The following is a 25,249-nucleotide window of genomic DNA, read 5'->3' on the forward strand; positions in this document are numbered from 1 at the left end:
AGGTTGCAGGGTCTGGCAAAGGTATGGCGCAGTCCGGCGGTGTTCTCTGGAGAACTCTGCTCAGTCTGCCTCCAGCGTCCAGGGTCCCAGAACCAAGAGAGAGACCTCCTCCCGATCTGACTGGGCCAGGCAGGAAAACTCTAACTACAAACTAGTAAAAACATCTTGCACTTTTATTCGTAAGTTAGTTCTACATGCAAATTACTAAGCATGGAGAAAAAGTCCACAGCTTCCATCCTTTCTCATAGAAAAATAAGTTATCTCAATAGCTACTTAGATCTGCCTCCTGCCTTCACATGGATTAAGGCAATATATATATATATATATATATATATATATATATATATGTATGTATATATATGTATGTATGTATGTATGTATGTATGTATTTTTAAATTTATTTTTAATCTTTACACAGAAAAATGGACACCATTTTTTACATATATTGTAAATAGTCTCCTAGAAAGCTAAATTAGAGTAACACTGTACTTGTAGGAAATGAACTTCATATAATATAAAAATCTTATAAATTCTATAGTTCACATAATTATATTATGATAAATCTGTGGAAATACACAGTATAAAATGTGAGTTATTTACAATTAGAACAATTATGTAAGGGGAACATTTTAAAAAAAATTTATGTGTGTGACTATTTTGCCTGCATTTATGTTTGTGTGGGTATTATGGGCACACAATGCTCATAGAGGCCACGACAGGCACTGGATCTCCTGGAACTGGAATTACATATGGCTGTGATGTGCCATGTGGGTGCTGGGAAGCAAACTTAGATGTTCTGCAAAAGCACCTTTGTTCTTTACTGTTGAGCTGCCAACTCTCCAGTCCCAGTGAAGAACAACTTAACGATGGTCAGAAAAGGATATTTTTTCATACTCCAGAAAGGTGGCTTCAGCTCCATTATCCCTTATACTACTTCTGTGTTCTTGAGGAGATCACAGAGACAGCACCTAGTTATTTGACTCTTTGTTTTTTTCTGGCTTGGAATTGCTCTGTTTTGTTCTTCACAGATTTAATCAGCAAAGACAAGGCAGGATCTACAGGCCGCTTCTGTGCCGGCTTCCCCGTGTCCTGCTGAGCTCCCTCTACAGCTTGAGTAAGTAGCTCTTCTTTGCGTTCTCGCTGCCGGGCTTTCTCCTCGAGAATTTTTTCCATAGCTTTTGTTTTCTTGAAATTAGGATCAGAGGGATCCAAATTGAACAAGTGGGAAGTGTACATTGCTTGAAACCGTGCGTCACTAACATTTACCTGCAAATCCAAAAGGAACAAATAGGTAAATAAAGGCAAAAAGCTGTTGGTTATTAATAAACAAGTGTGTGTACTGTGCAATGAGACATTAGAACCATTTCTACAATTTCAAAGAGTTTTTTACTTTGTTATTTGAGGCAAAGTTTGTCTTTTAATTCTAGGCTGGACTGGAACTTGCTGCTTGAGAGCTGGGATTACAGGAATGTACCACCATGTCCAGGGTAGACTCAATGGAATCTTAAGGCCTGCCCTTCAGCCACAATGTGCAGGGTGTGCTTCTGTTCTCTTCCCCCAAACCAATCTGTTTGAAAGAGAAGAATAGTGGCCCATGTGTATAGTGGTCTCTAACTTGGGATAATTACTTTGACTGATTAGAGAAATAGTTCCCAAGGCTTCCGCTCCTTGCTTAGCATAAGACTGACTTCTATCCATCATAAATAAGTCAATTGGGACACTTGTCTAACTGCCTGAGTTTAAGCAGTCACTGCACTCTATGTAATTTTAAGAAATTTTACACTTGGTATCAAAAAAAAAAAAAAAAAAAAAAAAAAAGGTAGCTACTAGCTAAACCAGGTAGCATTGGGCAGTAATCCCAGCTACTCAGGAGGCTGACTCTGAAGGATTTCAAATTCAAGGCCACCTTGGGCAGCTGTTTCAAAATATAATGCAAAATGGTTGTTGCAGATGCTGCTCAATGGTAGAGTGCTTATCTAAACCTGTGTAAAGTGCCAGGTTCAATCACTCTGGAACTATGTGTGGGGGTGAGGGAGGAGGAGCAAAGAAATCCACCCTCTTATCCAAGATTTAGTAAGATACAACCCCCAAACTTATCCGTTTCTACAAAAAGCATTATGGTTCTACCTTGAAAAGTGTACCCTTCAATCCAGCCAGGCTTAGTAATGAACAACAAAGAAAAACCTGAGTCTACTGGAGACAGATCATAGCTTTACTCAGTTATAGTGATGGCAACAGACAGGATACCAAGAACAACAAAGGAAATCTCATGACAATTCTGTGTACATGCATGTGTATGTGTACAGGTGCCTGTGCCTACATGTAGAGGCCAGAGGTTGATGACAGGTATCTTCCTTTATTGCTCTCTACCTTATATTTTGAGACAGTTTCTTTCATGGAAGGTGGAGTATGGTGATATTTTGTTTGTGCTAAAATGTGGTGATATTTTATTTGTATAAATAAATAAAATTTGGCTGGAGATCAGAGGACATAGCAAGCCATAAACACAAAAGCCAGGCAGTGGTAGCACACGTCCTTAATCCGATCACTTGGAAGGCAGGGTCTCTATGTGTTCCAGGACACACTAGGGAACAGCCAAGCGTGGTGACACATGTCTTCAATCCCAGTACCAACCATAGAGACCTAGAGGTCTGTACAGACAGGCAAGAAGTGAGGTAGCTGGGCTAAGAGCCAATGGGAGGGCAGAACAGCAAGGCAATAAAGGTGCAGGTTGGACAAGAAGTGGCCCTTTTGGTAGCTGTAGAGCTGGAGAGGTAAGGTTGGTGGCTCTCACTATTTCCCTGATCTCTAAGGCTTCCACCCCTATATTTGGCTCCGTGTTTCTTATATAATAAGACTGTTTAGAAATTCATCTATACTGGAGCTTCATCACCTGGGTAGGCTGGCTGTCAGCAGGCCCCTGGGATTGGCCTGTCTCCATCTCCCACAGCCCTGGGGTTATAATCATATGCTACTACTGCTCTTAGCTTTTATGTGGGTGCTGGGATCCAAACTCAGGTCTCATTATTATTCAGCAAGTTCTTTACCCACTGATCCATCTCCACAGCCCTCAGGAAAAAAAAAGTTATTTGTGTGTTGTGGAGAGGTCAGAGGACAACATGAGGGTGTCAGTTCTCCCACTATGTGGAATACAGGGACTGAACTCAGGTTCTAAGTGTTAGTGGCAAGTGCTACTACCTGCTGGGCCATATCACAGCTCCATAAAAAATATTTTAAGCATGGTTATTTATGTGTGAAGGCACAGCTCACACATAATAAAGATATAATTAAAAAATTATTCTTTGCTTTTTCATTAGAAAACCAATTAATCAGAAACTTCATGGGAACAGAAGCATATATGAAAAGGTGGGGCAATAGTGGCCTTGTAATCCTTCTCCATGCTATGAAGAAGTCTTTGTCCTTCCCTCCACTTTGACAGAATTCAAAACTCACCCATCTTTCCTTCCAAGTTCACTAATGGAAACTATTAAGTAATTTCTAGTGGATATTTTAAAGCTTTCTGTGGCGGGCTCAAACTCATGTGTATGGCCATTAGGACCACGCACTCACGTAAGAGGAAAACTTAGGAGGACAGGCAATGAGATACACAGAAATTTAAAAGCATTGCTCGCCATGTTGGCTACTGTACACAGTGAGAGGGAACCCAATGTCATGTGAGGCCCGAATGCTCAGCTGACCTCTCAGAGCATGGACATCACAGCTTCTGGTTTTAACATTGAAAGGCCACAGATTTTTGTCATAACACAGCTACTAAATTAAAGGTAACCATCTCATCTAGAGCTCAAACAGTGATGTGCTCCACTCTAGGATGAACTGTGTTAGATTAAAGGACAGTTGCTTTGTCACCATTATGGGCCCTTGAGAAGGGCTTTTCAAGGGCAAGTTCATGCCTAATTTCTATATCCAGAGCTGACTTTTTTGGTTTGGTTTTTTGAGACAAGGTTTCTCTGTGTAGTTTTGGAGCCTGTCCTGGATCTCGATCTGTAGACCAGGCTGGCCTTGAATTTACAGAGATCTGCCTATCTCTGCCTCCTGAGTGCTGGGATTAAAGGCGTGCACCACCATGCCTGGCCAGAGCTGACTTTATATTTAATTCCACCTTCAAGAAGCGAATAATGAGCTGGGTGGTGGTGGTGCAAGGAAAGGCACAAAGCTACACAGAGAAACTCTGTCTCAAAAAACCAGAAAAAAAAAAAAAGCTGCTAATAATGACTAATGACTTGTGCTGTTGTTACCTCAAAGTCATCCTCAAGTAACTCTTTCTTTTTCATAAGCTGTTTCTTCTTCTTTTTGCTCAGATTCTGGTGCTCTACAATCTTGTCATAGTTGAAGTGTTTCTTGCTGTCCTCTTCCTCATCCATTACAAGCAAGGCCATTTCCGCCTATGGAGAGAAAAACGAACAAACAAAACCTCAAATGTACAGTGGAGTTTTCCTGCACTGCTACTCTGGGAATTGCTTATACTCAATGACCGGAGAGTAGAAAAAGGCCCAAGATATAGTAGAGCTTTGGTCCATTCCAGGCTGTGATGTGAGAATTAGCTACAGGGAAGGAGGGAAGAACAGTCTTCATGCAAAGGACAGACTTCCATCCCTGTAGAGTCATCAAATTAGCAGGCAAAGGACCATTTCATCTTCACCTTGTTCTCTTTAAGTAAATGACAGGAAATTTACTTCATGATTCCAATTTCAGTTTCCAGATGTGTACTTTAGCAACTAGGAAAAATCTTTTGCTTTTTTTTCCCTTGCCTCTTTCAATACTGATATACTTTCATGAGCTAGACTCAGCATTTGCTTTGGAGACCAAGCATTCTGTTTCTACTGACTTTGAAATTAGAGACACCTCAAGAGTCAAATAAACAACCGCAAGCACAAGAGAAAACACATAGGAGGAGCATGCTCCCTGACCCTCACACACAAGAATACTTTAGTTTCCTTTCCTTCCATCATTGGCACTTCCATCACATTTGACTTCCCTATAGAGCTGTCCCATGAACAGATGGATCTTTAAGTAACTTTATGAGCACTTACATGTAATGGACAGAAAACAGAAATATGCATTAAACTGACCAGTTTAGGTGACCAGTCAAGGCCCACTGCCAGAGCCACAGGGTTATACATAAGCATCACAGCATTTCTAATGAAGATTTAGCATTTGTACATTAAACTTATATTTACTACTAGTAACAGAGAAATTAGCATTTGATGCTGCAGGCTGCAGAAATATGAAGTAGGAATTCAGCTGACAATGGCAAAAGCTAATACCTGGAAGAGAGGATAAAGTCAAGCCTCAAGGAGTCTTGGTGATATCAGCTTTTGAATATTATTTTGAATATCAGCTGTGTCCTCCAATGAATTTCTTGTGTGCCATTGTAGTTTTCCCATTTGAGTGATCATTCATTGGGCACAATTTTTCCCCTATACAATTTGGGGTATTTGGATAACATCCCACAACTGTGTGCCTCTCTGTAATTATCTCCATTAGCAAGTATTTGGCCAGGTCGATCTCCAGACAAAAGTACTTTATTTCAGATATTTCTCAAACATCCAAGGACAGACTGCAGATACATAAGCACTCAGACCACCTGCTAATTTCCTGAGACAAGGTAAAAATAATCTTACTGAGACAACTGCCAAGACTAGGGGGATGTTAGGTACAAAGCTTTGTTTCTTGTGCAAATTAAGCTTAACCCCTCCTTTTTCCCATAGCCCAAGTCTGCCTTTAACACAGAACAAAGAGGCTTTCACACACCAGGTACAACAAGCTGTGACACAGGCCATCTAGCTACCAAGTTCACTCCCCCTCCCCCCCAAAAGGGGCAATTTTATTTTACTCATGATTTAGTGACATAAAACTCCTTATATTTTAGCTAACTACTTCTAAGAATATAGTTTGAGCACACAAATTCCCCCTTTTGATCTATTAACTGATTAGCTCTTAATTGACCCCACCTCTTTAATCACTCCCCTTTTGGGTTGCAAATGAAGCTGACAATGACTGCTCTTTGTGTGGATCTTATCACCTCTCTGTTTGACCCTGAAAGAGTTCAAGCCATGTGACCTTGCTTTAGCAGAGTATTGCTGATTGCATGGGTCTATAACTGTAAACCTCAGAGCCTTGAGGAGGACTAAGATGGAGAACTGAGATGGGGTAGTACTAAGATAGAACATAAAGAGAACAGCAGGAAACATGTAGAGACTCTGGGAAAAGTCCATGAAGGGCTGAAACCCTACAGTCTTTGTTAATTTGACAAGTTATAATGGAAACTGTAATGTGGTTGATTCAAATAGAACCAAAGGATATGGAAATACTATTTTATGTTTCAACAACAGTATTTTCTGTTTCAGTCATCCTAGAGGGTGAGAATAAGAATGTCTCTTCTTAGTCACAAAGTTCTTGAGAAACTTTGACTTCATATTAGCTGGAGAAACAGTGTTTGGTTAAAGGTAACATTTAAAAACTATGTGGCTAAAATATGTATCTTATAATGTATTTACAAAATCCAATGGAAAAATCAGTTTTAAATTAGACACTGAAAACGCACATGAACCACATCAATTGCACATATCAATCATCAATAAACACTCAACAATGACCACTTTCTACCTTTTGTTTTTCTAGTTCAGTTTCTTCCTCTGAAGATATGTTGTCTTTTGCAGATTTTGTTGATTTTTTCTTTATACCTAGTACAACAAACCAACAGAGGGGGTTAAAATGACAGGATTAACAGCCCAAATCTGTTTATACTCTGAACAAAATGCAAAATATCTAGGAATAATCTTAATAATAAATGTTGAAATTACAGGAAGGAAAAGCACAACCCTGAAAGAAGGCCACGGCTATAAACATAGTACACAGACCTTCTGGAAGGCGACTAAGCATCGGAAGGAAGGCATTTTTGTTGGTGTGGTGGCACATTTCTCTAATTCTAGCACTCAGAAGAGGAAGAAGGGTTCTGGGTTCTAAGTTTGATATATAGTGAGACAATGGCAAAACCAAAGCAAAACAGCAGCATTTAATAAAGAGAATCACTAAACCATGGACTGAACACAATGGTTTAGTCCTTTTGTAGTGAAGGAAAACCCTCCCCCTCCATGACACATACACAGGTTATTTAAAAGGTTGAACAATTTGCTTCATCCTAGAAATAGAGAATCGGGTTATGCTCTTATCTGAAAAACAGGTGTTTTTTTTGTTTTGTTTTGTTTTGTTTTTTTGCTTATATGTTTTTGTTTTTAAATTAATTTATTTTGGTTTGTCTGTGTGTGGCTATGCATGTACCACAAAAAGTGAAGGCCAAAGGACAACTTGTGGGAGTTGGTTTTTGTTGGTCTTAATGCAGCGGTGCAATGTTATTCATTAAGCTGCGCTGTTACCATGAGAGAAACGCCACTGTCAGAGTTTTATTAGAAGGGAAGGACAGCAGAAGAGAATGTGATGAGGCCTGTGGAAGACATGTTAAGGGGCAATGGGGGTAGAGGTGGGAGTCGAGAAGAAGAAGAGGAGTCTGTGATCTGCTGTTTATGGATTCCCCTCCCTGCACATACACATATGGGCTTATGGAGCTATGCCACACATGCACATAGATTGCGTGATAAACACTGCGTGCAAATTGTATGACCATGCAGCACACAGATTCCGTAGGGCCTAAAGCCCTTGAATGACTAAATTTCTGAACAGCACATGTGCAGTCATGTAGCTAGGGGAGTGGCCAGGAATTCAAACAGTTTTCCTTTTCTACCATGTGGGTCCTGGGGATCAAACTCATGCCTTGGGTGTAGCAGCAAGCATCTTTACATTCTGAGCTATATCCTGCACATATGTGTGTGTACCAAGTGCATGCCTGGTACCCATGGAGGTCAGAAGAAGGCATCAGATCCCTTGAAACTGCTACAGTTGAGTTGCCATGTGGGTGCTGGGAACTGAAATGGAATTCTCTGCAAAAGAGTGAGTGCTTTTAGTCATTGAGCCATCTCTCCAGCCTCAAATATGGAATTTAGTAATGGCAGCCACTTGTAGGGTTATTCTAGGGACTTCATGAACTAGGAAACTGTAGGAATGTAGTTACTGCTTGGCACACAGTCCTCTAAGAGGCCTGCAACTGTTCCATTATTGTCTGGTTATACATATATATCTCAAGTTCCTTAGTAGTTATGCCGACACTATGACTTTGTTTTTCCTTTTGTGTGTCTGAGTGTGGGGACTTCAAAGGTAGATGGAGTCAGGGTGATAAAGTATGAAAGATTAATCTGAAAGCTGTTAGAATGTTACTGCATCATTGATTCTCTGTGAAGCGTGGGACAGTCTTCTTTTGATAAACTGCTTTTTCTTCCAATGAATAGAAAGCAACAAACTCGGGCTAGGGATATAGCTCAGTTGGTAGAGTGCTTGCCTAGTATGCATTAAGTTCTGTATTTGCTCCTCAACACAACATAAAAACAGGCATGGTGGTTCAACTCATGCCTGCAACTGAAGTACTTGGGAAGTGGAGGTAAGAGGTTACCCTTAGCTTACAGGGAGTAAGAAGCCAACTTGAGCTATATGAGACTCCGCCTCCAAACAAACAAAACAAAAATAACCCAATGGAGTAGTCTGAATGAGAAATGTCCCCCATAGTTTTAGACATCTGTATACTTGGTCCCCAGTTGGTGGTGATGTCTGAGGAAGTTTGCTAGGTATGGCATTACACTGAGAACAGGCTTTGAGTGTTTTTAGTCTCACCTCATTTCCAGTACACTCTCTCTGCTTCATGACTGTCAAAGATGTGAGCCCTCAGCTTCTTCCTGCCGATGCCACCATGCCTGCTGCCTCCACCCTGCCATTATGGGCTCTAACCTTCCGGAATCATAAACCAAAATAAACTCTTTCTTCTCTAAGTTGCCTTAGATATGGTGTTTTATCACAACAGAACTGTAAATAACACCCCTCACCCCCATGTTTTCTATAGTAATAACAAATCAAGATGCTGGAAAGATGGCTCAGTGGTTGAGAGCACTTGTTCCTGAAGGAATCCTGAATTCAGTTCACAGCACCCACATGGTGGTTCACAACCGCCTGTAACTCCAGTCCTGGAGATCCAGGAAGAGAGCATATCTCAAAACAAAAACCAAAAAACAAACAACAACAACAAAATCAAAAAACCAAAACAAAAAAAAGAAAAAAAAACCCAACAAAGCAAAATAAACAAAGCTGTTTAAAAAAAAAAATCTCTTGGGAATATAATATTGCAAGAAGTACATAGGGATCAAATCTATTGACTCACATAAAAACCAAGACTCTAAGTCAGATGTGAGAATTTTATAGATACAGAAAATAAATTAAAATAATTGTAGCTATAGTAATAGACTTTCCTTTTTCCCCCCTCCATATCTGAGGACCAAACCCAGGGCCTTTCGCTTGCTAGGCAAGCGTTCTACCACTGAGCTAAACCCCCAACCCCGTAATAGACTCTCACAGTATCTTTTGTTGTTTTGTCAGTTAAAACATTATGAAGAAAACTGATCATGCCTAGAGACACTCCTGTCCACCAACTTCATGATACAGGTTGAATTTGTTCAAAATATTCCTACCTACTACTTCAACCTTTTTTTTTTTTTTTAAATAACTTATTTAAATTTATTTTATGTGCATTGATGCTCATGTGCAGGGACACACGTATGCACAAGCACCACAGTTCAGTTTGTGGACAGTCAGAAGACACTTTTTGAGACTGATTCTCTCCATCCACTGTGAGGTTCTGGGCAAGAAACTGAGGTCCATCAGGTATGTGTGACAAACACTTCTACCTTCAGAACCATTTCTTCAGCTCCAACTTTAACCTTTAAACAAATTCTATAGTCTTGAGCTAACCATCCCTTAAAAATTGTCCATTACTTGTCCTTGAACTGACTTCAAACAGGGCATGCTCAGTAGTGTATTCCTTAATTGAGCATGCTTAGGATTATGCCTACCTCTATGAATGTGTAGGCTCTCTGAGCAACAGCTTCATGCTGAAGAGAACACCGCTGTAGAAAAACCTCTGTGTAGTACTGATCTGCTGCAGGTAATAAACCTCTCTCCATTTAAAAAAAATTTTTTTTTTATTTCTTGGCTATTTTTGTTCGTCTCTTTTCACTCACCAAGATGTAAATCTGTATTTGGAAATAATTAAGCAAAAAAGCTTGGGCTGGAAAGATTGCTCAGCGGTTAAGAGCACTGGCTGTTCTTCAAGAGGTCCTGAGTTCAATTCCTAGCATAATAAATAAATAAATAAATCTTCAAAAAGCTTAATGATGTACCTATGAAAAATGATGTGCTATAAAACAAAGTCTGTAACAGAACTATCATAAGGAAATCCTGTATCACTTTTAGTGTCTGAGAAAAAGCTTCTTCTACTATAGTTGAATGCTCCATATGGGGCAGACAGTAACTGAGTTCTCCCTAGATGTAGGTGAGGTCTCAGCATTGAGCAGATGGGGAATGGTTAAGACCCTCCACTGACTCCTTTTTGATGCAAATTTCTGTATCCAAGATTACCTATCCTTTCTTTAGGGTGCTACATTGTGGTTTTACTTAAAAAATAAAACAGTGTTGTTTTTACATCTAGCTTATATTCAATGTGGGTACTGGCTCTGTCTCTAATCTTTACAATATCCTTGCAGAAGCACATTACGATCGGATTCTATCAGCTACCAACTGCTCCTGGGCAATCTATCACCTTCATTATATTCAACTAGAAAGTGAGCTGAAAACGGACTCAAGGACAGGGTGCAAAATCCATACTGTACGTTGTAAACATAAAACACTAGCTGATGAGTCAAATAGGTAAAATATAGTTGAATTTCATTGTGGCTTATAAAATACTTAAAGATGACAAGACAAAGGATACATTATAAAAAAACAGGGATGTACTATATATACACTTTAGTCCTACTTTTTCAAAAGCACAATCTTATTATAGAGTTTATACAATTAGGGTTGGGGTGTAGCCCAGTGGTCAAGTGATTGTCTAGTATTCATGAGGCCTTCTATCTATCCTTAGCACCAAAAAGGCAAAGTTACAAATTAGCAATATGAAAAAATTTCTGGCAGGCGGTGGTGGCACATGCCTGTGATCTCAGCACTTGGGAGGCAAGTGGATCTCTGTGAGTTCCAGGCCAGCCTGATTTACAGAGCTACTCCAGGAAAGGCTCCAAAGCTACAGAGAAACCCTGTCTTGAAAAATAAACAAACAAACAAAAAACAACAAAACAAAACAAAAACAAAAAAAAAAAAAGAAGAAAAAAATTAACTTTCATCTTAGAAGTATATTTTCAAAACTCTCATAACTCTCTTGATAACAAGATTGCAGTTTAGGGGGAAAACTGTAACAAATCTCTGGTGATCACACTGGTTCCTAACCCAACCCAAATAAATACCACATCTGGCATCAATCAAAATTAATTCTTTCATATTCTGAAAGGTTATGTAATTTTATAAGGTGTGTAAGTTTAGCTCGACAGGATGCTCAAGGGCAAGATTGTTACAAATATACTCAAGTTCACCTTCTTTTTTTTTTTTTTTTGTTTTCGAGACAGGGTTTCTCTGTGTAGCTTTGCGCCTTTCCTGGATCTTGCTTGGTAGACCAGGCTGGCCTCGAACTCACAAATATCCGCCTGCCTCTGCCTCCCGAGTGCTGGGATTACAGGTGTGCGCCACTACCGCCTAGCTAAGTTCAACTTCTTTATACTACTGTTTCATGTACAGAACTTGAATTTTTATAAAAAAATTTATTTATTTATTTTCCATCCTGACAGTACTTTCTCCTCTCTTCCTAGTCCCTCCCTGTACCCCCTCTCTGTTCCCACCTCCCAATCCATTCCCCCTCAGTTTCTGTTTAGGAAGGGGAGGTCTCCCATGATTATCATCAATAAAACATGGTATATCATACTTCTAGTCATCATATCTTGAGTATTTTTTGGAAACTAGGTATATATCCTTAAGTAAAGACTGCATTTTACTTCTAAAGTACTAATGTCCCATATGTATCTTGAAAAATTAACAATAAAGGCAATATTGTGGTGATACATTCATACAATTTAGGCCACCTGAGTTACTTTAAATCTCAGTCAAAGAAAAAACAAACAAAAAAACAAGACAATGAATTTTGAGCTAACACTAGTTCCCCTTAAGAATCACTACTGTCTAACAAGTACTGGAGGGAAAAAAGAATCCACCATCAAACCTTACATCTGGAGGCACATACAAAAAGACACAACCTCCTTTTGACTTCCTTACAGCAACTGATTTCTCTAAAGCTATAAATATGCTTCCATATGTGCTAGTTGGTTTTGTTAACTTCACAGAAACCCAGATATATTTGGGAAAAGGAAATCTCAATTGAGGAATTGCTTTCATCAGATTGTCTCGTGGGAATGTCTGGGAACATTTTCTTGATTAATGGTTGATGTGGGGAGGATCCAGTCACTGTGGGCCATGCTACCCTTGGGCAAATGATTCTGGGTGGTATAAGAAAGGAAGCTGTGCAAACCAGCATTCTTCTATGGTTTCTGCTTCAGTCCCTCCCTCCCTCCAGGTTCTTACCTTGAGGTGATGGACTGCTATGGAAATGTCAGACAAGTATGCTGTCATAGTTTGAATAGGAATGGCCCCCACAGACTTATGTGTTTGGATGCTTGGCCACAGGGAGTGGCACTACTCGGGGTATGGCTTTGTGTCTCTGTGGAGGTGGGCTTTGAGGTCTCATATGCTCAAGCCAGGCCTACTGTGCCCAGTCTCCTGCTGCTGCCTGTGGATCTGGATGCAGAACTCTCACCACCTTCCCCAGCACCATGTCTGCCTGCGTGCTGCTATACATTGTCTCACCATGACAACAATGGGCTACACCCCTGAAACTGTAGCCAGCCCCAACTAAATGTTTTTCTTATTAAGAGCTGTTGTAGGCCAGGGTGGTGATAGAAAATCACAACATGTCCACACGGTTGGGCTTTCCTGGCGGACCGCCTAGTTATTTCCGGTTCAAAATAGCCATTTCCAGGTCAGAACATCTCGCGTGGCTAGGACTCCGTGGCTTTACATGGTTGCGTAAAGCGCGCGTGGCCATGTAATCTATGTGCATACGTGGAATAGCCACATGCGAGGCTCACTCTTTAAAAAGCCGGCACCATTTTGCACAGGTCTCTCTCCTCTCTTTCTTCTCTCCTCTCCTCACTCATGTATATGCTTCACACAGGCCTGTCACCTCTATCCTCTATCCTCTTTAATAAAAACTCTTCTGTGGATTTGTCGTGTTCGGGACATGTTCCTCACAGGTAAGAGCACCGATAAATAACTAACAGGCAGTGGTGGTGCATGCCTTTAATCCCAGCATGTCAGGCAGATCTCTGTGAGTTCCAGGACAGCCAGAACTGTTTCACAGAGAAACTTTTTCTCAAAAAACAAACAAACAAAAACAACAAACAAAAACAAAACAAAAAAACAAAAAAGGAAACAAAGAGTTGCCATGGTCATGGTGTCTCTTCATAGTTAACTAATGGTTTTGGTTAGTGTTTTATCATAGCAATGGACTCCAAAATGGGACACTATGTTCCTTACATCCTGTTGGATCATGAGCACAAAACATTAACATCAATCTTTATTCTTGTTATATTGTGTATATATGTTGGTAGGGAAAAGGTCAGTTATCCTGAGAAGAACATATCTGAAATTAATTAAATCCATCTGTTTGTGCATATGCATGCTATATATCAAACATATTTCTTTCAAAGTCCAGTTATACTGTAAGTAATTGGACAGAAACATAAAGTATGGGAAAAGACATCAGAGTGACAGAAGTCAAGAGTCATTTAATAACATGGTTTGTTGTCTAAGAAATGTGTCACTAGCAGATTCTGTCACTATGTCAACATTGTAGAGTTTCATCCATCACATATGCACTTTGCATTGTTATATGGTGCATGGCTTTACGGAAGTATCTTCTACCAAGTGCTGAAAGTAGCTGACAGTGACTGCCTGCTCACTGAATGGATACTAAGTGAATGATGGCAAATGGCTTTGCACTTGGCCTACAGAACATGTTCTTTTTGTGAATCAGCCTGAGAGGCTCAGCTGGCTCTCTTCTGTCTTGGCTCCTTTTCTGCTATCCTTGCTGCACATACTTTTGCTTCTTGTCTGGCCTTCAGATTTGTAAGTCTTATCTTTATCCACTCTCAGGTATCCTGACCAAAGTAGTCTTTAAAACTGAGAACTTCTTTAAATCAATTTCCTTAGGCAATAACCCTCCCCAGAATGATCTGTTTTGAGGCCAGCAATGGACCTTTTTCTGCAAAAACTGAGTTTCCTAGTTCTCACCAGTGTCTTTTTCAACATGTGTTCTTTGCAGCAATCAGTAGTATGTTAACAAATATACCAGATGATGTCACTTTCTTGCTTTAAAGCTATTTGGTGGCTTGCTATAATCCACAATAAAATCCTAACTTTCTGTCATGACAATAAAACTCTGTAGGCCAAGTCCTATTAGATCTCCACCCTAGCTCCACACAGAACTCCCTCTCTGACCATGTCCCAGCAACATGGATGTCTTTCCATTTCTAACACTGCATAAAATGTCCTTTCTCATTTTACATCTTTTCCTTCCTGTGCAATGTTCTTCCTCTAGCAGTTCATGCCCAAGTTCCCAGTATAGTCTCTTTTAAAACATTTACTATACTTACATAATCTTGTTTCTATTTTTAGTACACCTTCCCTAAAACCAGACTGTACAAAAGACACTGTCTTGTCTTTATTATTACCGCATGGCTCTAGCCTATCAGACTGCACTGCATTTGACAATCCCAATATTTAATGGTAGAATGAACAAACTTGGCAAGACACCCCTTTTAGTCATATATTTCATGTGAAAAGTTCTCAGCCTATTTTCCTCTAAAACAACCAAACACCAATAACTGTTAAAACCAGACAGAAACAATTCTTATGGAGCACTCTGAAATAAATACATTGAAAGCAAACAAATTCTACCTATATTGTTCACTCAGAATGTGTGATACTATCGCTGGAGAAAGCTTACATGAAATTTCAATGTGCTCTCTTTAAGAAATTGGCTACCCCATACCACCGAACCATTTAGGTTATTCTTTGAATTCTGCTCTGAGTTCTGCAATCTGACCAGTTTGCATCTGTCAAATGAAGCACTTTGGACACAAAATAAGGAAACTTCAATGCTTCACAACATTCCATAATAAACTTTGTGTCAGTCAGAGGAAACAGCTAAAATTCATCATCTTTTAGAAATGACCACACAGGTATGATAAAAAGCAGAATATGCTAGGTTTCCATTTCCCTTTCCAATTCCTAAGAGTCTCATATCCTATAATAGAATTTATTCAACTTAATCTTTCATCAATAAAATGTCAGTGCTAAAAGGCTATAACAAGCAGGAAATAATTTTAAGCAATTCTGACTTTTCCTATTGAGGACTGTTCTGGCTCACTGGTCAAGAGGGACAAGAAGCAGGGAAACCTCATAAACTACTTTTCTTTTCAATGCCAGCTTGCAGTTCTCCAAGAATAAGCCTTTGGGAGTTCTCGTGTGTGGCATAAAGACAAGGGGAAGGCAAAGAACACAACAGCAACTGGAAATACTTACAATGGTTTCTGCACTGACTTGCCCAAGTATGGCTTCAACCTTACCAAACACATACATATACATTTAAAAACTATATACATGCCAGTCAAATTCTTCACTGCCTTTGCAGAGAGAGTGCTGGAGTGCAAGTATCATCATGCAACGAGACTATCCTTCATTCTAAATCCCATTATTCCCTTAGAGTCCATCTGGCTAGCTATAAAGAAAATTTCCAGATAAGAGCCCTCATTAAACTGTTAAACTCACTCTTATTAAAAGTCTCAGAATGAGGGAGCTGGAGAGATGGCTTAGCAGTCAAGAGTATTTGTTGCTCTTGTAGAGGAGCCAGGTTAGCTTCCCAGCACTACATGGCAGCTCACAACCATCTGGAACTCTAGTTCCAGGTGTTCTGATATCCTCTTCTGCTTTCTTCAGACATGGCATGCATGTGGTGCACATACATGCATGCCAAATAGTCATACATAACATAACATAAAAATAAGAAAATTTTCTTTTATAAGGGAATTATTTTATATCTTCTATGTACAGGTGGCATGTTGGCTCTTCTCAATATGATTTATGATTGAACTCTACAGGACAGATTTGGTTATAAATCATTAATGAAACTATACAAATTCTAGTAATTTTGAGACAATGGTTAGTTTCAACCTATTATTATTATTATTATTATTATTATTATTATTATTATTTGCAGAGCTGAGGATCGAACCCAGGGCCTTACGCTTGCTAGGCAAGCGCTCTACCACTGAGCTAAATCCCCAACTCTCAACCTATTATTTTTTCAACCCATATCTTTTCTTTGGATTCCATCTGAAAAAAAAAAAAAAAAAATCACAAATACAGGCTGGCTTACCTATTTTTTTAACTTCTTCAGCAAAGTAGGGATCATTCATATCAACATCAGAAGGAAGCTCATCTTCACTAGCTTCTTCAGCAAGAGCCTTAAAGAGGAATGTAAAGAGAATTTTAACATTGTAAAGACTGCAATAAGTGAATATGAAGAAAATGATAAGCATTTTTGAAGTCAAGAAATTCAATATAAAATTAAAAGTCTAAAACAGGTTAATTTATAAAATAATTTAAACTCAATCTTGAAGAGGTGATGAGACGCTTAACTGGCAAAATGCTTGCTACGTACAGCATGAGGATCTGAGTTCATATCTCCAGTTCCCATGTTAAAAAAAAGGACATCTGTAGCCCCAGTGCTGGGCAGGAGGGATGAGGCCTGAAGTGCTGAAACATCTCTAGAGCCCGTCTAGCTAATAGGTAAGCTCCAGGTTCAGTGAGAGATCAGATCTCAAACAAATGCAGACAACGAAACTATAACCCCTAAAGGTGCACAGTAGTCTGTACATGTACCCACACATATATGTGCACACACCCAAGAATATGTTCACATATGCATGGAAAATAATAACAGGAAACTATGATTTTTATAAGAGGAGAGTATTGTCAGATATGTGGTCCTTGTCCTCAGAAAGTAATGAGACATACTGTGTTCAGTTTTTGTAAACTTGACAGAAATTTGAGTCACTTGGGAAGATGGAATCCCAATTGAAGAACTGCCTCCATTAGATTGGCCTGTGGGCATGTCTGAGGGGGCACTTTTTAAACTGCTAATTGATGAAGTAGAGTGTTGTTTGAATGCTAAGTGATCTTATTAATATAAAACCCTGATCCAGATATTGGGGTAAGAGCTGGAAGATCAGAGAAGCAGAGTAAGCCACAGCCAACCTCACCTCGCCAACTCCTCAGCCAATTCTGTTTCCATGAATCTTCAGATTGAAAACCTCTGAGTCCTTACCCAAAAGGCCTCAGCCAAAATGAGTCTTTAGTTCCTGTCTCCTCACGCCTCATATACCTTTCTCCACCCACTCATATTACTTCCTGGGATTAAAGGTGTGTGTCACCACTGCCTGGCTTCACCACTGCCTGGCTCTGTTTCTCTTCTAGACTGAGTCAATCTCATGAAGTCCAGGGTGGCCTTGAATTCACAGAGATCCAGATGGATCTCAGCCTCTCGAGTGCTAGGATTAAAGGTGTGTGCCACCACTACCTGACCTCTATGTCTAATCTAGTGGCTGGCTCTGTCCTCTGATCCTCAAGCAAACTTTATTAGGGTACAATATATCACCACAGTAGGGCCTAGTCTACTGTGGGTGGTGCTATCTTTAGTTCTGGGTTGCATAAAGCATGTAGCTAAGAAAGCCAGAGGAAGCATGCCAGAAGTGGTGTCCTATTTTAGTTCCTACCCCAATGTCCTTCCCCAGAGACAGCCTATTACCTGGAAGGATAAGATAAAATAAACCTCTTCCTTCACCAAGTTGTTCTGGTCAGAATATTTTACCAGAGCAACAGAAATCAAACTATGATGCATACATAGACATTTATAAAATAATACTGCAACTGAATTCAATATTCAACTGACATAAGAGTTATAAAGGGATAAAGATATTCACAGGAGAACATTGTTGGTTCATCAGTAAAGAGAATGGCTTGACATTTGAGAAACGGCAGTGATTATCAATAACAAAGTCAAACACTATAGGTTATCTCAAATATTTAGAACAATCTATTTGGTTAAGGGGAAATGATTTCCACAAAGTTTTAAAAACATATAAATTAACGCTCTGTTCTTATTTTCAGTTTAAAAAAAGACCTTAGGGAGGAGATGGCTCAGAAGTTAAAAGAACCACTACTTTATCATTAAAAGACCAGAGTTCTGATACCAAGGACCCATGTCAGGTGGCTCACAACCACCTTAACTCTAGCTTCAAAGGATCCAACACCCAATTATGGCTTCTAAGGGCCTATCTGGGCATCTACATGTACACACATGTGCATATACACTTACACAGATACACACATAAAAAATTTAAAAACAAAAATTTTAAAGGCCAGACACAGTGGGACACACCTTTAATTCCAGTACTGAGGAAGCAGAGTCAGATGGGAGTTTGAGCCCAGCCTGGTCTACAGAACAAGTTCCAGGCAAGCCAAGGCTACTTAGTAAGACCATTTCCAAAAGAAAACAAAACAAAAACAAACAGCTTGTTTTATCTGTGGTCTACCACTGTAAACCATCAGTCTATTTTAAATACATTTGAAAGCTAAAATTTCCCTAATACAATTTGAACAGACTGTCTATATTGTATTGGTCCATTTAATTAACAAATAAGACCATAAAGTAAACAGAGGTAAGACTAATCAGACTGGGTTTATTTCTAAGAAACTAAAACATCCCTGTCATTTTAATAAATATGCTTAGAATATATTCATCCTGGATACAAAATGATCCATTAAGCTATAAAGGCACCAGGAAGTCAGAAGGCATCTGATGCTATCATCAAGTCTGGTGCAGAACACCAAGTCTTGAAGACACTGATTACTTACTGTATGTATTTTAAATGTTAACAAATCCAGATCTTCTCTTGGCTGCTCTTCCTCCCTCTGGCACTTGCCAGACCAGGGAGCCTTCATTTAGAGGGACCCTTTAGCCAAGCCCAGATGGTAAGACATCAGTACATGGCACAATGCCTCCCAACTTCGGTCCTGAAGCTGCGTGTGTCAGATCCAGTCTCAAGGCCCAGGTAGGCCTGTACATTATGTGCTCTGGCTCAGCCTAGTGAACCCACCTGACTCCACCGTGATTATACCTTCCCCAATTCCCAGGCATACCCACAATCACAGACCCACTCATTCCTGTCCTATCCTCCAAGCATCACATCAGTCCACTGTGTTTGCATCAGATACATGACCAACACAAGAAGCCCACACTTCCAGATTTCATTGCACAAAAACTATGAAAGGTCAAGACAGTATGTCCTCCCAAACCCATCAGTTCTATAGCAATGGTCTCCAGTGAGTATTACCAAGATGAACTCCAGGACACAGAACTGAACAATCATAAAACTCATCAAAGAACTTGGGAGTTTAAAGACACGATCAAATAGCTCAATGAACTCAAGGAGAATAACACACCTGAGTGGTGCCCAAGAAAACACAAACATGAGTCTGAAATGACATGACAAAGACAGTATAAGATTCGAGAAAGGAATTCAACAGGCAGAGAAACACTGAGGAGACTTCAAGCTGAAATGAAGACAGAAGTGATAAATTTAACACAATTAGAAAAGCTTTGTAAGTAAAATTGATAAATAGAAGACATACGATCAGAACCTAAAGACAAACTAGGGGAATAAGACAAGCTAAGAATATGGAGAAAGCAGAAACACAAAACAAAACACAGGAGAGAAACTGGGACTCCATGAAAAGACCAAATCTTTGATTTATAGGCACAGATGATCCCAGGTCAATGGCTTTTGAACAATGCTGTTTCCTAGAAGAAAACTTTCAAACCAAGGAAAGATATATCTAGATGATCTAAGAAGCACAGCTAATACCAAATAGAGAAGACCATAAGCAAAAGTCCCCACAACATATCACAGTTAAAACACTTAAACAGAACAAAGAGAGTATTGAAAGTTCCAAGAGGAAAATCCCAAGTCACATAAAAAGGAAAACCCATCAGAATAACAGCTGATTTCACAATGGAAACTTGGAAAGCCAAAAGAGCAATGCACTCCAAGTTCTACAAAACCACCTACATAAGACTACTGTACCCAGCAAAGCCATCTGTCATGGTTGAAGGAGAAAGAAAAACTTTCTATGACTCAAATGGGCTAAAAAAAGTTCATGTCCAGAAAAGCCAAGCCTAAAGAGAATACTGGAAACAATACCTCTTAATGAAGAATAAGCACAGCCAAGAGACCCCAGAAAGAAGACACATGAAACTGTAATTAATGAAATACTAAATACAACTGAGAACAAAAATACCAAACCCAACCCAACCCAACCAACCAACAACAAAAATCAATAAAATGACAGCAACTAATACATACCTTTCAATACTTTTAAATATTAATAGTCTCAACATAGCTGGGCAGTGGTGGCACACGCCTTTAATCCCAGCACTCAGGAGGCAGAGGCAGGTGGATCTCTGTGAGTTTGAGGACAGTCTCGTCTACAAATCGAGTTCCAGGAAAGGCGCAAAGCTACACAGAGACAACCTGCTTCAAAAAAACAGCCTCAACTCTCCAATCAAAAGACACAGGCTGGCTGAATGAGTTAAGATACGAAGTCCATCTTTCTGTTGTCTACAAGAAACTCAGCTTTAAAGATAGGCACCATCTTAAAGTGAAAAGATGGAAAAAGTATTCCAAGCAAAAGGAACAGGAAGCAAGCAGGTGTTACTGTCCTAACATCTAACAAATAGACCTCAAACAGAAACTAATCAAAAGAGATAAAGGACACTGTCTTAGGGTTTTGTTGCTGTCAAGAGATACCATGACAATGGCAGCTCTTATAAAGGAAAAGCATTTAACATTTTCAGAGGTTTAGCCCTTATCATCATAGCATGCAGGCAGATACAGTACTGGAGAAGGAGCTGAGAGTCCTTAACCCACAGGCAACAGGAAGCGGTCTGAGACACTGTGTGTATCTTGAGCATAGAAGACCTCAAAGCCCGGCCCCACATTGAGAAACTTACTCCAACAAAGCCATACCTCCCACGAGTGTCACTCCCAGTAAGCTTATGGGGGTCAATTACATTCAAACTACTATAGGCACTTCATTTTAATCAAGGGAACGGTTAACCAAAAAAGATATTACTATCTTAACATATATGTATTGAAATTGGTACACCCAATTTCATGTGTACTACTAGAATTAAAAGCACAGATTAATATCAATATTAATAGTAGGTGATTTCAATACCCTGCTTCCTCCAATAGACATATCATCTGGACAAAAGATAAACAGAGAAACATCAGAAACAAATAATATTATATATCCAATGGACTTATTCCACCCAAACACAAAGGATTTGTATTCTACTCAGCAGCCCATGGAAGCTTCTCTATAATAGACTATATCATGGAACACAAAACAACTCTTTTTGTTTTGTTTTGTTTTTTTTGGAGCTGAGGATCGAACCCTGGGCCTTGTGCTTGTTAGACAAGCGCTCTACCACTGAGCTAAATCCCCAACCCCCTCTTTTGGTTTTTTGAGACAGGGTTTCTCTGTGCAGCTTTGGAGCCTATCTTGGAACTCACTCTGTAGCCCAGGGTATCCTTGAACTCACAGAGATCCGCCTGGCTCTGCCTCCCGAGTGCTGGTATTAAAGGCATGTGCCACCACGCCCAGCTCACAGAACAATTCTTAACAAATTCAGATGTATCTTACCTGATCATAGTTAAATAAAAGCTAAAATCAATGACAAATAAATCTTCAATAAGTATACAAACTTATGGAGAGTAAATAACTCATTACTGGAATGATTAATGGGTCAAAGAAGAAACCAAGAAAGAAAAAAAATCCTGGAACTAAAAGAAAATAAAACCACAATGCAACAAACTCTCTGGGAGACATTAAAAGCAGTCCTGCAAGGGAGATTTGTAGCCCTAAGTGCCTTCATAAAAAAATTATAAAGAGCACAAATAAATGACTTAATGATGCAACTAAAAAATTTGGAAAAAATGATAACAAATCCAATGGATGGCCAGACATAATAAAAACCAGAGTAGAAACCAGTGAAACTGAAACAAAGAAAACAATACAAAGAATCAACAAGTCTAAGAGCTGGTTCCACGAGAGATAAACAAGTTGACAGACCCTTGGCTTAACTAACCAAAAGAATGAAAGAGAAGACCCAAATTAACAAAATCAGAAATAAACAGGGAAACATTACAACAGACATAAGAGAAATTCAGATAAGGGGACAATTAAAATACCCATATGCCATTAAGTTGGAAAATCTAAAAGAACTGGATGAATTTCTAGATTCACCCAAACTATGAAAATCTAAACAGACCCATAACAAATGAGACTGAAAAAGTAATAATAGGCTTCTGTTAGGGGAAAAAAAAAGCCAGGCTGTGGTGGTGCACGCCTTTAATACCAGCACTTGGCAGCAAGCACTTGGGAGGCAGAGCCAGGTAGATCTCTGTGAGTTTAAGGCTAGCTTGGTCTACAGAGCGAGATCCAGGACAGGCACCAAAACTACGCAGAGAAACCCTGTCTTGAAAAACCAAAACAAAACAAACAGAAAAAAGCCCAGGCCCAGATGAGTTCACAGAAGAATTTCATCACTTTCAAAGATCTGAGTCAATCTTCTTAAAATTTTAAAGAATAATAGAAACAGGAGTACTCCCAAATGCCTACTATGATGGATGCCAGTGTCATTCTAATCCCAATGCCAGATAAAGACATAACAGAAAAAGAAATCTACAGGCCAATATCCCTGATGAACATAGATTTTTAAAAAATCCTCTCAATAAAATACCTGCAAGCTGAATATTTGCAAGACAGACATATATCAAAAAGATTATCCACCATGACCAAGTTGGCTTTGCATTAGATGCAGGGATGGTACAACACATGCCAGCCAATAAATGTAATGAGTAACATAAGGAGACTTAAAAAGAAAAATCATATGATTAGTAAATTCAGAAAAAGCCTTTGAAAAAAAAACTCAACATGCCATCATGATAAAAATCCAAGAGAGATTTTTATCTCTCTTTTATATACTAGAGGGAATATATCTCAACATAATAAAAGCTTTATGTGACAAACCCAGTCAACACCATCCTAAATGGAGAAAAACTTGAAGCAATTCCACTGAAATAAGGAACAAGACAGGGCTGTCCATTATTCCCACTTTTTTCAATATTGAGCTTGACGCATTAGCTGGAGCAATAATGCAAAAGAAAGAAATTCAAGGGATACCAATATGAAAAGGAGAAGTCAGCCAGGTGGTGGTGGTGGTGCATATCTTTAAGTGTTGGGATTAAAGGCAGGTGAATTTCGGAACTCCAGGCCAGCTTGGTCTACAAAGTGAGTTCCAGGACAGCCAGGGTTACTCAGAGAAACCCTGTCTCAAAAGAAACAACAAACAAAACAAAACAAAACAAAAAGAAGAAAAAGTAAAAGTAGGGGAAAGTCTCAGATTAGAAAATCTTCCCAGAAACTGTTAGCTTCATTACTTGTGGAATTATTCTATTAATGGCATTTAACTGTTTCTATAAGTTTTGAAGAAAGCTGTAGTAAAAACAGGTAGCATATCTAGGGGATAGGACTTTTACCCTACTTTGCCACTTTATTACAATAAAGGTCCAAAAATCATTTTCTTATTGATGGGTGTGGTGGCTCTCACCCCAGTCCCAGCACTGGGGAGGAGCGTGGGCCACACATACAGTGAGATTCTGTCACAAAGACAAACATTTCAAACTAATGGGTGAGGTGTGAAGCGTACAAGTGGCATTCAATAAACACCTGGTCAATTAGCATGACTACCTTCTGTTTCTTTTTCAGTCTTTTCTTCTCTTTCTTCTTCTCTAAAAATTGTTCCCAAGGGGTCAGTTTATCCTTTCCCTCCAACCTGTTTTTGACCATCTCTTCTGCACTCTCCTTAAGGCCTGGAAAAGGAAAAATCATTTAGTTTAAAATGGTGTATCTTCTGTCAGTTGAAAGCTTACAAAAGCAAAAAGAGACATACATAATTTACGTAAGTAGGTATATCCAACAATGAATACCTGCAATATCAAGGCCACAAAATGACAGGTTACCAATTTCCAGAGGGGAGGGGGAGAGGAAGAGAGGGAGGGAGAGCGAGGGAATAATACATCTAGCCAAATGAAATCAAATCAACATATTTAGTAATTTGATATATGATTATTAATGAAAAAACCTATTATTAGTCAAACATGGTGGTTTACTTACAATACTTCAAGGTTGAGTTTCAGTTCAAATGAGCTATATAATAGAAATACTGTCTCAAAACAAACAAGCAAAATTTAAAAAATAAAGGAAAAAGGAACCCGAATATTTACTTAGGTCTAACCTTCCTCTTTCTACCCTTGTTTTGCGCCTCCAAGAAGAATTCCTGCTTCTCTGCCTTTTGGTGAAGACTGAGGGAAGAAAAATTCTGAAGCAAAAACACAAGCTACAACTAATAATTCATTAAGCAAAATCATCTCTAGTTTTCCCTGTCACTTAAATGAAAGCCTGTGTTCTCTGGGCACTGTGACCAACAAAAACTGGAGAACAAATCCTTGAGTCACTGCTTAAGTATTCACTGCTGTAGAGTTAAGATCCAAGGGCCACCAGCTTCCCTCGACTCTACCTGGCCTGGTTCTTTCGATGCTGTTATTTGTCTTCATGGTTCATCTCTAAAGCTTTTGCTCCTATATTCTGCTCTTGACTCATATATCCTTTAGCCATTAAACTAGAATTTTGAATGTATTTAGCAATTAGAATCATTTCCAGGACTGTTTTTGTATTTATAGTATTTTGAATGTCTTTGGGAAGATGAATTAGATCAGTCACATCTTTTCTCAAATGAACATTTTGACTATTCCATTCATTGTTACATTTTATTTTGTTTATATGGAAACAGGGTTGCACTATGCAGAACTTGAAGACTGGGCTGGTCCCCAACTTACTATGTAGGCCAGATAGGCCTTGAACTTGTGGTGATCCTCTTGGCCCTACCGCCTGATGGACTAGATTATAAGTGTGTGCCGCCATGCCAAACCATTTGCTATTTTTA

General features: G+C 39.3%; 1 protein-coding gene across 3 annotated transcripts in view; it reads right to left on the reverse strand.

Annotated features, from left to right (window-relative positions):
• Window positions 1–409: 409 nt before the first annotated feature.
• Window positions 410–25,249, reverse strand: part of Esf1 (ESF1 nucleolar pre-rRNA processing protein homolog) — a 60,142-nt gene continuing 35,302 nt past the window's right edge. For 2 of the 3 annotated variants that reach the window (XM_036186651.1, XM_036186650.1), the window contains exons 10-14: window positions 23,974–24,116; window positions 16,496–16,583; window positions 6,628–6,704; window positions 4,257–4,403; window positions 410–1,266 (exon numbers count right to left, since the gene is read on the reverse strand). In XM_036186651.1, the coding sequence (XP_036042544.1) occupies window positions 973–1,266; window positions 4,257–4,403; window positions 6,628–6,704; window positions 16,496–16,583; window positions 23,974–24,116 (749 nt within the window). In that variant the 3' untranslated portion in view covers window positions 410–972. The remainder of the gene's footprint in view (window positions 1,267–4,256; window positions 4,404–6,627; window positions 6,705–16,495; window positions 16,584–23,973; window positions 24,117–25,249) is intronic. The other variant, XM_036186652.1, reaches the window with a different exon arrangement.

Source organism: Onychomys torridus, chromosome 4 (genome assembly GCF_903995425.1).
Source record: "Onychomys torridus chromosome 4, mOncTor1.1, whole genome shotgun sequence".
Lineage (NCBI taxonomy): Eukaryota > Metazoa > Chordata > Mammalia > Rodentia > Cricetidae > Onychomys > Onychomys torridus.